The sequence below is a fragment of the Cetorhinus maximus genome, chromosome 2 (assembly GCF_964194155.1).
Source record: "Cetorhinus maximus chromosome 2, sCetMax3.hap1.1, whole genome shotgun sequence".
Lineage (NCBI taxonomy): Eukaryota > Metazoa > Chordata > Chondrichthyes > Lamniformes > Cetorhinidae > Cetorhinus > Cetorhinus maximus.
The window spans coordinates 122,100,269-122,114,441 of record NC_135880.1 but is presented as its reverse complement, the minus strand read 5'-3'; the positions used below and the strand labels follow the sequence as shown (position 1 = coordinate 122,114,441).

Sequence of the window (14,173 nt, the reverse complement as noted above, 5' to 3'; positions counted from 1 at the left end):
TGGCAGTGAATGAGATCCCTGTGGACGTGTAATGGGTTTGAGAATGAGAGTGATGAGAAGAGTGACTTACACTGGCAGAACAGAGATCATTCATCCTCTTTTGGAACTGGGTGGCTATTCTCTTATGCAGGGCGTTGGCACTGACCACCGCCTCCCATGCTGGATTGGCGACCTTGCTTGCTGGTCTTCACCCAGAGCGGGGGTAGAAGACATCATGGCGGGCCTCGGACCTCCACTAAGTCCAGTAGGTACCCAAGGGAGGTGTCGCTAAATTTCGGGGCAGCATGTTTCCACCCTTTTACAGCCATGACCTTGCAGCAGCTTCCGATGCCTTAGAGAGAGCTAGCTCTGTGCACGGGCACCCTTTAAATATGGTGCCCAGCTTACTGAAGGCCTGCGGTGCCAGCGGGCTGGGGTTTCAGAGGCCGCCTGCCAGCGATGCAGTGTGTTTCCCGGGAATGCATTATTAATGAGGCAGGATGCGGCGGGAATGGGACGATACAGTGCAAAAACCTGCCATTGCGGTCAGTGGGTAAAACCGCCTTTTCCCGCCCGCTACTGCACTTAGTGCGAACCTGGGGCGATTCCGTCCCAAATCTCATTTCCGTGATATGATGAATGTTCAGAGGCAAATTACATTGTTACTAATAAGCAAGCAAGAGCAAATTTGGAACTCATATACTGCCTTCTGGCATGGTCTAATCTAGGTAAACACAATAAAATCTTGTACATACAAATGGTCATTGTTTACCAGGTAATTTATTTTCAGCCATTGGATCAGATACACCCAGTTCACCAGACCTTCATTTAATGTCATGTCCAATACAGGGGCAACTCTGACCCTGCCGCACTTCCCAAGACTCCACTATCTCAACCTCTTGTGCGGTGGTTGATGGGTAGGTATTGAACCCAGAAACTTAACCCTGAAGCAAGAAGGCTGTCAACTGAGTCAAGCTGTACTCTAATTCCATGGTCATTCAGAGCTCCAAAGTATTAATCATTCCCTATATATAAAAAAAGCTTGTGTAGACTTTTTCTCATAAAAATAATTTGGATTCCATATATTTAAGTAAGTTGCTAGTATATGTCGCTCGTTGATAAATTCACCCCCTAACATTTTCTGACAGCTGTGGACTCTGTTGAATCAATGGTCTGTGCTTTTGAGTGAAGGAAAGTATTTCTAGTTTAGTACAGTCAAACTAGCTGGTCGAAACACATGACCGTCATCCGGCTCACATGGTTTATAACACAACTACCCCATATTAAAATTTGGCTTTGAAAGCATTTTTAAAAAAATAGTGAAACCGTTTAAAGTGGTATTTTTGTATGGGAAAAAAAATAGCTTCAGGTTACATATATCGTGAGGACAGCAACACCCAGTCAAACACAACTGCAGCATGAAAGTCGCTGGCGGCTGCGTGTGCTATCCTGCCTTTCTGCAGAGTTCTGCATTTCTACAGGAACGTTAGTCTTTACCAACTTGGTCAAAAAATAACCAGGAATAATTTACATAAACAGCATCTCACCTGTTGATTCTCTGAGCAAAAGCTCTCCGCTCTGAATTTAGAGTGGCCATAGACCTTGTGTTTATATCCTGGGAATGCCGTCGAGAAAATATGTCAATGTTGTGATCTAATGATTAAAATGCCAAACCAGGGTGGAAACTTCCGCATTTTCACCTTTCTCTCCAACCCGAGAGCCAATTGTAATTGAGGGGACTGGCTTGTGTTCTGGACAATTGCCAGCAGGTCGAGATTTAAGGTCGAGTCACTTCAGAGGGAATGCACGCGATCAGATTTGTTGGGTGATATTCGATTCTGCTTGCTGGACGCTTTCAGAGGGTTAAGGTGATATTAGCAGTGCTTAAATATCCGGTAAGAAATTGGTGACTGCTGCAGCTCCAGTCTGGGAAACTTGCGTTTGTGAAGTGGAAATTGCACTTAAAGAAAAAGAGTAAACTACACCTTTCGTTTCGAAACGAAATGTATTTGTGTTTTTAAAAATTGGAGAAACGTACATATTATTATCATTTACTTCATATAAGATATATTCAGTTTGGCTCTGTACCTGTATGGAATCTATATATAGCTGATATTAATTACGTAGAATCAAACTCCAGTTCAATTGGTGTGAATTATTATGGGATGCACACAATAAATTAATTCAAATTATAAACTATTATTAAATCCAACAAACCGCTTTGTTTATGCTTCTTAATTTGTAGGCAGTTTACTGAAAGCTGCTCGCTTGCTAATGACAAAGACACATTCAGCCAAGTCAACCATGCAAAGTTCTCCTGATTGACATCTAGGGACTTGGGTCAAAATCTGAAGAGTGGTCCCACAGGACAAGTCAAGCAACAGACTGCTGACATAGTAATACTGACTGAATCATACTTTATAGCGAACGTCCCAGACTCCAACATCAGCATTCCAGGGACGTCTTGTCTCACCGCCAAAACAAATACCGCCAGAGGTGAGAGTACAATGGTATAATCTCGGGAGGAAGTGGACCTGGGAGTCCTCAATATTGATTCTGGATCTCATGAAGTTTGATGGCACCAGGTCAAACATGAGCCTGCTGATTACCACCTATCGTCCTCCCTGAGCTGATGGATCAGTATTCCTCCATATTAAAACCATGAGGCCCTCTGCCTTAATATTGCCTTTTGTGGCTTGGTGTATAGAATCACGTGGAATCATAGAATTAATGATTTTGTGTTTAATTTTACTTTATAATACTGCTGTGATGCACCTTGGGATGTTTGATTACATTAAAGGCACAACAGAAATATAAATTGTTTTTGGAAGAAGCATTGGGGGCAGTAAGGGCATAGAATGTACTTTGGGTAGGGAACTTCAATATTCATCACCAAGAGTGTCTCAATAGTACCACCTGTGACTGAGTTGGCTCAGTCCTGAAGGATTTAGCTTAGGTTTAGTGTAGGGGCAAGCTGATGTCAGAGGAGGTGGTGGTGATGGCAGGCAGGGGGCTGCGGGGGGTGGGGGGGCTAGTCTTCACAAATGCCACTGGAATCGCTGAATGCTCCATCGTAGATCACAGACCAGAAAAATATGCCTGCTTGACTGTATAAATAGAGCTAGTGGACTCCTCAACATTTCTGGCCAGGCTTTGCTGGATATTTTAGGCAGATGTGAGTGACTCATATAAGTTAGCTCAATTAGACAGCAAGTTTCTTTTATAAGCAGTCCGAGTGAGGTCTAAATATCCAAATATTGCAGCTGAGGAAGGAAGTGAACTGGTCCTCTGAGATCAAAGTTCCTGTTCCTCCATTGCACTCACCATTTATTTCACCTTCTGTGTGTATTGTGCTCACGTGGTACTACTTCTGGAAGCTCAATGGAGTGGGTACAGCTGTACTAGAGCTTGGATTCAGCATCATGCAGGGTGGCGTGCAGGGTTGCTGCCCTGTCTGTGCCACTGGTCATGTTAAATGCTGGATGCAAGACATCCCAACACTTTGTAATATACAGTGTATGAAGGTTTTGTGCTTGAGTAGTCTGCATCAATTAGGAAGATAAGATTTGACACACTGGGAGGTGCCTTTCAAATTATGAAGAAAACATCAGTTTACAGGATATGCCTTTCTCATGCTGAAATCCGTGGAGATAAAGATGAGAAAATGCAAATTTAATTTAAAAAAACACAAAAATAATTTTGACATGAATTAGTAACCTGGTGAAAGGGTACATCGACAATCTGAACTTGTAAGACATTTAGAGGTAAATCTTGTCCTTTTTATATGTTTATTTATTATAATGTTTGCAGTAATTGAGCAAAGGCCTGATGTTGGCAGGTTTCACGTTGCTACTTGCAATTATGAGGTTTATAGGATTATTATGTTTTGAACTGTATCTTTAAACTTAGGTTAAAATGGAGGAGGTCATGTGAATATTCTGAATTCCACCCGACAACAAACCTGGCTGAGTCAAGAGACTGGCTAAGCAAGGTGCAAATCTCTCACACCTGGGGACAAGGGGCACGAGCAGCTGTGTTAATAGTAAATAGATTTGCTGGCTCCAAGCTTTTGGGCAGAAGGAAAAGAGAGGGTGGTGAGGAGCACAACAGTTGGTGTGGTCAGCAGAGGCTGCAGGTTCTTCACGAGCTACTCACATTGGATGTGGGAGGAAGATGGACTCTATTCGAAAAGACACATTCCACAGCCATCTAAGGAATACAGGATATTCATCCTGGCATAGCCAGGGGGGAAAGGAATCACCACTGCTAGTAGTGGGTTTGGAAAACTCTCTGAAAACTGAGGGAAGCACCTGGAGATGGTCATTCAAAGTTACTCCTTGGCAAAATGGCAAAACATGAACCCATTGGAAACTGGAAGTGACTGTGGGCTGTTTGCCATAAGGACTGTAATTCTGTAGCAAGTGGAATGTGTGGTAAGTAAAAAAGAGGAAGGTTCCATTCTGTTCTTTAAAGTATTGTTTAGTTAAATGTTTTTAGTCATTTGTTACAGTAAAAATATTAAAATGTGAAATCTTGTTATATCACCCTTTTCAGCTATTAGCTGGAAGTTCAAGTTTCTTTTTAAACGTTATTGGTCTCTACCAGGATTGTGACAATTTGGGGACTCTTGTGGGATTTCAAATCCACAGGCTGAGAAGAGTACACTGGGTTTGGGCAGAGGTCTACATGTTCAAGATTTCAGGGATATTTGCTGTATCTATCGATAAGTTAAAAATGGCTATGTCTATTGCAGAAGCTTCCCTCAAAAGAGAGGACTTGTCTTTAAGTGCATTGCAACAGTTAACAAAGGTTAATTTTAAAGCAGTGGCAGAAAAGTTAGAAATAGATTTAAAAGTAGGTGCTAAAAAAATAAGAAATAGTTGAGATATTGCCTCAACACTTCAACCCTGAGGAAGGAAAAGGTAATCCAGATAAAACACAGATTGAGTTAGCTCAGATTGAGTTACAAATGATGCAACTCAATTTGGAAAAAGATAGAGAAAAAGAAAGAGAAATGCGATAACTCAAATTGCATTACAAAAGGAAGATAAAGTGAAAGACAGTGAGTGTCAAAGAGAAAAAGAAGTCAAGAGATTTGAACTGGATAGGGAAAAGCATCAATTATGTGAACAGGGAGTAGCAGGCAGGCTTGGTGATGGGTCAGATATAACTCCTAGCTTTGATTTAACAATAAATATTTACCCAGTGTCTAAATTTAGTGAGGAAGGGATTGAAATGTTTTTTGCCTTGTTTGAAAAAATAGCTACCAAGTTACAGTGGCCTAGAGAAATTTGGGTGATTTATTACAGAGTGTTTGGTAGGGAAAGCATTGGGGGTTTATTTAACTCTTTCAGATGAACCATCTGCAGATTATGATACGGTTAAGACTGCTGTGCTTAAAGGCATATGATTTAGTCCCAGAAGCTTCTCGGCATAAGTTTAGAAATCTGAGGAAGAAACAGAATCAGGTTTTTGTGGAATTTGCTTGAGAAAAAGAATTAGTATTGATGGTATAGGGTGATGAAGCAGAATCAAAATTTTGAAAACCTTAGAGAGATGATGTTCATGGAGGAATTTAAAAACAGTATTCATTTAGAATTAAGTCCCACTGAGAAGACTGTAAAGTTTCTAAAATAAGGGAAGCTGCAGATTTGGCTGATAGTTATGAACAATCCCACAAACACATAGGTGGCAGCAAACTTTTGTTTGAAAACCCACACAGAAACTGGAGAGATAAGAGAAGTGATGATGGACAGAACACTACTTTCCTTGAGAGGGATAGCAGACCTGAAGATACAGATGCTTCTCAGAATAGTGGAAAAGACATTGTGGAGGATAAATAAGAGTTTTGTATGTAAATATGACCACGATACCTTTGCCATTAAACAGGGCATGTGAAAGCTGACTACTAGAAGTTGAAAGTTAAGCCAGTAGCTTTCATGGGTGTGTCTAGTGTTTCTCTAGAAAATGAGTGAAACTTGAGAGAAACTGATACAATCTAATGTACTTATAGTGGGTATAACTCTCAGAGCATGAAAGATTATAGGAGTTTTATATATGAGGGAGAAGTAACTACATTTTTGTCTGATAAAGGAACCAAAAAGATAGTTATTCTGAGGGATATGTGGCCGGCTGAAAGCTTGATGTTAGCAAAGGATGTGAATTTCTATCCAGAGAATTCACTAAATAAAAGTGTATTGGTAAAGGCATTGATGGAATTTGTTTACCTGTTTCATTGTGTAGAGTAAATTTAAAATGTGCTTTAGACAAATTGTCTGTTATTGTTGGAGTGGTGTCAAAATTGCAGATTAATGATGTTGATTTTATACTAGGAAATTACCTAATGTGATATAAAGTGCGACCATCTCCAGGGATGGTAGGCAAGTACATTGAAACTGATTACACCAAAAACAAACATGAACTATTTATAATCCTGCTGTAGAAAATATTGTTTTATCTAAAGGTGTGTCCAAAAAGTCAAACTCTCAGGCTTCTGAGAGAGGAGAACCGTTGAGACCTCTGACTGGCAACAAAGAGTTAAAGTCATATATATATGAACTGAATTTGTCCGCTCTGAACTTGCCTGCAGATTCTAAGCCACAGATGTCAAAATAGAATACAACAGAAGTGTTCCTGGCTAATGGACAAACAGAGAGACAGTGCCTTAAACTAAAATGACTTGGCTCTAACTGATGCTGTTACCGTGGAATTACGAGGACTTATGAGGACGCATTAAAGTTTTGGAACTTAAAATAAATAGGACAAAATTTGTGCTAGGTGGGACGCTGAAAAACAGAATGAAGGTAAAAGAATGCAAGGGCTAATTAATAAAGAATATAAGGAATTTTTATCAGAACACAGACATAATCTGAACGAGACCCTTAAAGCAGCATAGGAGAACCATAATTCACATTTAAACAGGAGGAAGACGACTTGGATGGTTAATTAGACGAGACATGTTTTTCAAATTTGGACATTAAAAAACATACAGCCATGAAAGAAAATGGAGATAAACATTAAAACTTGGGCCAAGTGGATTATAGACTGATTTTAAAGGAAAAAAAGGAAACACCGAATCCAGAGTGTAAAAAACATTATGACAGAAAATTTCTTCTGAGTCAACACTTTACACTTGCTGGGATTCAAAAGCCAGAGAGACCATCAGAAGTGTTACGAACGGGTTGGGAGGAGTGCACGAATTATCAAGCCCCACTACTCCGCAGGACATACCATTAATTTAAATGATTAATTTTCTCACCAAAATTGCCAATTGTGTACCTGTACCTCTAGTACCCAGAAGAAGAGACTTTGAACAGGCTTCTTTCAAAAACTCAGAATGATTAATTTAATTTAAAACAAAACTTCTTTTAACAAGCTGCAAGTATTCGTTAACACACAATTGTAATCAGGAAGTATAACTATCTATCTCTCCCTAAAGAATTCCCCCAGCACACGCACAGGCAAACAAAGGACAAACAAATAGAGTGTCTCACCAGCTTATATTTCACCTCTTTTCTATTTTTCCTTAGTTCTGTTGATAGTCATATGAACTTGAAACGTTAACTGTGTTCCTCTCCGCAGAGGCTGTCAGACCTGCTGAGTTTTTCCATGTATTTTTATTTTTGTCGCTGCAGTGATGGCCTTTGGAGGATGGGCCCCAAAGGGAGGCGATGGCATAGTGGTATTATTGCTGGACTAGTATTCCAGAGGCCCAGGGTAATGCTCTGGGGACCTGGGTTTGAATCCTGCCACGGCAGATGGTGGAATTTGAATTCCAATAAAAAACTGGAATTAAAAGCCTGATGATGACCATGAAACCATTGTCAATTGTTGCAAAAACACATTTGGTCCACTAATGTCCTTAAGGGAGGGAAACCTAATGTCCTTACCTAGCCTGGCCTACATGTGACTCCAGACCCACAGCAATGTGGTTGACTCTTAAATGCCCTATGAAATGGCCGAGCAAGCCACTCAGTTGTAACAAACCACTACAAAGTCACAAAAAACAAATGAAACCGGACAGACCACCTGGCATCAACCTAGGCACTGGAAATGACAACGGCAATCTCACCCCCACACAATGTGACCACCACACAGCCATTGTGGAGACAAAGTCCTGCCTTCACATTGAGGATACCCTTCATCATGTTGTGTCGCACTACCACCATGCTAAATGGGATTTTGAACCGATCTAGCAACTCAAGACTGGGCATCCATGAGGCACTGTGGGCCATCAGCAGCAGCAGAATTGTACTCAGACACAACCTCATGGCCTGGCATATCCCCAACTCTACCACTATTATCAAACTAGGGGGTCAATCCTGGTTCAAAGAAGAGTGCAGGAGGGCATGCCAGGAGCAGCACCAGGAGCATACCTAAAAATGAGATGCCAACCTGGTGAAGCTATAACACAGGACTACTTGCGTGCCAAACAGCACAAGCAGCAAGTGCTAGAGCTAAGTGATCCTACAATGGATCAGATCTAAGCTTTGCAGTCCTGCCACATCAGTTGTGAATGGTGGTGGACAATTAAACAACTCTTTGGAGCAGAAGGCTCCACCAATATCCCCATCCTCAATGATGGAGGAGCTTAGCACATCAGTGCAAAAGATAAGGCTGAAGCATTTTGTGCAAGCTTCAGCTAGAAGTGCCGAATGGATGATCCATCTCCCCAACATCACAGATGCCAGTCTTCAGCCAAATCGCTTCACTACACATGATTTCAAGAAATGGCTGAAGGCACTGGATACTGCAAAGGCTATGGGCCCTGACAATATTCTGGCAAATAGTACTGAAGACTTGTGCTCCAGAACTTGCCATGCCCCAAGCCAAGCTGTTCTAGTACAGCTACAACACTGGCATCTACCTCGCTATGTGGAACATTTCTCAGGTATGTCCTATACTCAAAAAGCAGGACAAATCCAACCCGGTCAATTACCACCCCATCAGTCTACTCTCCATCATCAGTAAATTAATGGAAGGGGTCAACAGTGCTATCAAGTGGCACTTGCTTAGCAATAACCTGCTCACTGATCAGTTTAGGTTCCAATAGGACTACTCAGCTCCTAACCTCATGGTTCAATCCTGGACAAAAGAGCTGAACTCCCGAGGTGAGGTGAGAGTGACTGCCCTTGACATCAAAACTGCAGTTGAAAGAGTATGGCATCAAGGAGCCCTAGCAAAACTGGAACCAATGGGAATCAGTGGGAAAACTCTCCGCTGGTTGGAGTCATATCTAGCACAAGGGAAGATGGTTGCAGTCATTGGAGGTCAGTCATCTCAGCTCCAGGACATCATCACAGGAGTTCCTCAGGGTAGTGTCCTCTGCCCAACCATCTTCAGCTGCTTCATCAATGAATTTCCTTCTATCATAAGGTCAGAAATGGGGATGTTCGCTGATGATTGCATGATGTTCAGCACCATTCGCAACTCCTCAGATACTGAAACAGTCCATGTCCAAATGCAGCAAGACCTGGACAATATTCAGGCTGGGGCTGACATTTGGCAAGTAACATTCGTGCCTCTCAGTGTCAGGCAATGACCATCTTCAACAAGAGACAATCCAACCATCGCCCCTTGATGTTCAATGGCATTACCACCACTGAATTCGCCACTATCAACGTCCTGGGGGTTACCATTGACCAGAAATTAAATTGGACTAGCCATATAAATACTGTGGCTACAAGAGCAGGTCAGAGGCTAGGAATTGTGCGACGAATAACCCACCCCCTGACTCCCCAAAGCCTGTCCACCATTTACAAGGCACAAGTCAGGAGTGTGATGGAATGCTCCCCAATTGCCTGGATGAGTGCAGCTCCCACAACACTCAAGAAGATGGACACCGTCCAGGACAAAGCAGCCCGCTTGATTGGCACCACATCCACAAACATTCACTCCCTCCACCACCGACGCACAGTAGCAGCAGTGTGTACCATCTACAAGATGCACTGCAGGAATTCACCAAGGCTGCTTGGACAGCACCTTCCAAACCCACGAATGCTACCATCTAGAAGGACAAGGGCAGCAGATAGGTGGGAGTACCACCATCTGCCTTCTGGAAGTTCCCCTCCAAGTCACTCACCATCCTGACTTGGAAATATATCGCCATTCCTTTACTAGTGCTAGGTCAAATTCCTGGAACTCCCTCCCTAACAGCACTGTGGGTGTACCTACACCACATGGACTGCAGCAGTTCAAAAAGGCAGCCACCTTCTCAAGGGCAATTAGGGATGGGCAATAAATGCTAGCCCAGCCAGCGAAGCCCACATCCCGTGAATGAATTTAAAAAGTATATAAAATAAAGCATAAAGTCTGCAGGGTCTCAATGCTGTCAACCTGGAGTTCTCTTGTGTGGTCCTGGTGGATGCCTGGAAGTTCTCACCAACTCTCAGCTTTGCAGATCCAAATGCAGACTGACTACACTCAGGGTACAGGTTGATAGCCACACACAATTTTAGGCAAGGTAGAGAGAGGGAGCCAGAAAAGCTTCTCAGCTTATTCTCCAACAAAACTGCCTTCCAAACTAGCAGGTTCACAACTTATTTTTTTTCTCTCTTTCCCATGTGACTGCCTTTTTTGTCTCCCAAATTTTCATTAAGTAAAGAGCTTTGCAGTTCAAACAAACAACTCCTTCTCAAATACCATATAGGCCAGGTGCTTTCTTGGAAGAGGCCTGCTTGTTTACAGCTCCAAGGTGAACTTCTGACTTTCTTTTAAAAATACCCCAGGTTAGCATCCAGATATCCAGATTATGCCAAATCCTTCCATTTTGTAAAAGAAAACTTCAGTCTTGAGAGATACGATTCTAACAGAAGTCAGCAATATTGATCTTGACAATATTTACCAGACTGAAGTAATTGTGGCACCTTTTAACTGAAGATAAGGAAACAATGTGTGCTTTAATCATCAAGCGAAATGAGCTACTAGCAACGAAACCAATTCTTGGTCATATGAAAGGAAGAACTTTAAGAATAACGTAGAGGGGACTTTAAGTCCTGTTACATATGTTTGGTTTATACAGGTTAAACCATCATGATGCTGTCACAATGGACTGTTTAATGAAAAATGTGACAGCAGGAGAAGGGGAGAATGTTTCTTGTACTGTATGTAGAAAGTTGGTTGTTAAAGAGTTTAGAATATTATAAGTTGTTATATTTTGGATAGTGTTTATGAAAACATCGCGATGGTGATGACTTTTGACTTTTTTAGGGGGAGGTGTTACAACTAGGAGATTTATAGGCTTATTATGGTTTTTTTGCCTTCCTCTCTTTTCCATCTGTCCAAAAGCTTAGAGCCTTAAATTTAGGTTAAAATGAAGGTGGTGATGTGGCTATCTGAATTCTGCCTGAGAATAAGCTTGGCTTAGTCAAGGGATCTGCTGAGCAAGGAGTGAAGTTCTCACACCTGGGAACAGAGGGCAAAGACAGCTATGTTAACAATAAACAGTCTGGCTCCAAGATTTTTGGCAGAAGGAAGAGAGAGGGAGGGAAAAAAAAACAACAGTTGGTGTTGTCATCATAGTGGAGGCTGTAGGTTCTTTGTAAATTACTGAAGCCAGATATGGGAGGGAGATGGTCTCTAGTTGAAGAAATGCATTCTACAGCCATCGAAGGAATCCGGGAGATTCATTCCATTGGAAACTGGAAGTGACTGTGGACTGTTTGCTTTAAGGACAGTAATTCTTTCGGGAGAGCAGCAGTTATGTGATAAATACAAAAGAGCAGCATTCCTTTCTGTAGTTTAAGGAATAAATTGTCTACAAAAATAGTGTATAATACTGTTTTAGTTATTTGTTACAGTAAAAATGTTAAAGAGTGAAATCTTGCTGAATCATATTTTTCAGCTATTAACTAGAAATTTAAATTTCCTTTTCAACGTTATTGGTCTCTACGGAGATCGTAACACAAGGGAAACTGACTACTGGTTAATATTTCTCGGGTTAGGATGGGGTCATTTTAACTGACTCATCCAGCAAGAAACTAACACAATCAGTTTGGCAAGGCTATTTTACATATAGCCTGATTTAATTTCCATTGAAATCATGGAGGTGGGGTGGGGGGTGGTGTTGGGGGGGGGCATATTTGGGTCGGATAGGTGTTCCACCTGCTTGAGGAATCCGCGTGAATTGGATGATCCTGGATTCGGAGTGAAAACTTAATGTTCCTGAGTCCTCCAAGATTGCCCACCTTTAGGCCCCTTAAAGGTAACTTGCGCTGTCGGAACACTTTTGGGCCCAAGCATTCTTGGCTCCATATTTCCTATAGGAAAAAACAAAAATTTTACAAAACTTACCCAAAGGAAACTGTTTCTGTCTCCACAGATGCTGCTAGACCTGCTAAGTATTTAAAGCATATTCTGTTTTTGCTTTACAAAACTTGATGGGTCATTCTACTGACATTGATAACAGAAAAAAGTACTGAGAAATGGATCATTTTCTAATTTGGACATCTACTACCATTACAAGCTTTTCCAAGTATAACACGACCAGTTATAGAGCAAAGTGCCCTTTACTCTGCCCTAACTATGTGATTTAACAGTATGCCTTTCTGAACTGAAATAATTTCACCCTGACCCCACCTTTATAGCAGCTACCATTCATATGGTCTCTGCCATTGAGGTTATCACATTCGGATCAAACTATGAGCAACTTCATGCTTAGGATTCTTGCCAAATAGAAAACAAATTGATACTGTGGAAACCCAATTTATACAGGACCCTATCATTGAGTCCACATTCCTGTATTCAATGGGTAATGTGCAAAGCATAGTAGTAACATCCAGTCCACACTACGTTGTTTCTAGATCAACCACTATATGGGCAGAGTGTTTTTAGTGTGAGCATAAATTACTGAACACATAATTTGCTGAATAAATAACTATGTGGCCATTACTTTCAATTGCTCACATGAATTAGTATTGGCACATTAGAATTCAGTTGGTCCCATATATATTTCAAACATGATGGCCAGTACCAAGTTGGGGATATGTACTTGCAAAAAAGAATACAAGATACTTGAGTTTTGTTAGGATTTATGATTTTTCAGGTTAAGTCCCTTACAGCCACAATTATTTTGGTTTTCTGTGGAATGTTTTGCAACATCATGCATCACATTTAGAAACATATCAAATACTGCAACAATTAAAATATCCACCCTTTTCTCCTATACAGAATTCAAAAGTAGTATAAAACCTAACGACCCAATAGTCTAACATTAATACCAAGGAAAACAATGATAACCTTGCCAAAGGGTAGGCTGGAGAGCAATCTGTATAGTGTTATGGGTCATGATGGGAGGAGTGCGCAGTTAATTCTAGCCCCACTTCTCCATAGGTTGAACAATATTTTAAATGTTTAATTCACCCGCAAAACTGGCCAATTGTTTACCTTTGATATTGTTATTCCCAGCATAAAAAGATTCTAACCAGGCTACTTTCAGTAAACACAAAGAAATAATTGATTTATTACAAAACAAACTTCTTTTTAAAACAAGTTAATAAACTGATTAACATACAAGTTGTAGTTTAGAAGTGTAACGATTTTCTCCTTTATTTAAAAAAGATATTTGAATCCCCATACACTCACACACAAACACAAAACAAAACAGTCCCCTGCAGAGGCTGGAGGATGGGAACGTTTCTTTTAAAAGGATCAAATTTGTAGAGATCTTGATGCTGTTGATCTAAAAGAATTCTGGTCACGATAGGTCTGGAAGTTCCTTCAGATGGAGTTTTTGGAGTAACTGTCCTTGCTGACTCTTATTTATCACAGCTTTTCAGGCTTCCAAGGAAACAGATGAGCTATCCTGATGAGACATGACTGAGGAAGGCTTAACACAAAGGTGGGGCAGAGACAGGGAAGGAGAGAGTCTTTTCTTGTAGCCTGCTTCTAAGGCACATACACACACACACTCTCACTGACTCTGCCTGAAAGTTTTTTAAAGACTGAGATGTTCAGGAATGCTTCTCTTCGGCCATGTGTTTTTAACCAATCAGCAAGAATCTTTAGCCTGGCAACAACAGTTCTTTGTTAACTTAAATACACAAAGTATCTCTTCCTTCTCCAGGTGTTCCCACTGAACAGCTATCTTGACCCATGGTTTCTTGAAGAATAGCATATTCACCATCCAAAATAATATTGCAAACTTTTGTAAATAGCGTTGGAGGAAAAATGTCCGAAATTCAATATCCTTCAAATT

General features: G+C 41.0%; 1 protein-coding gene across 5 annotated transcripts in view; it reads right to left on the bottom strand.

Moving 5' to 3' along the window:
- Window positions 1-1,652, bottom strand: part of dock8 (dedicator of cytokinesis 8) — a 320,640-nt gene extending 318,988 nt beyond the window's left edge. For 4 of the 5 annotated variants that reach the window (XM_078569065.1, XM_078569081.1, XM_078569074.1 and 1 more), the window contains exon 1: window positions 1,527-1,652. In XM_078569065.1, the coding sequence (XP_078425191.1) occupies window positions 1,527-1,576 (50 nt within the window). In that variant the 5' untranslated portion in view covers window positions 1,577-1,652. The remainder of the gene's footprint in view (window positions 1-1,526) is intronic. The other variant, XM_078569098.1, reaches the window with a different exon arrangement.
- Window positions 1,653-14,173: the final 12,521 nt, after the last annotated feature.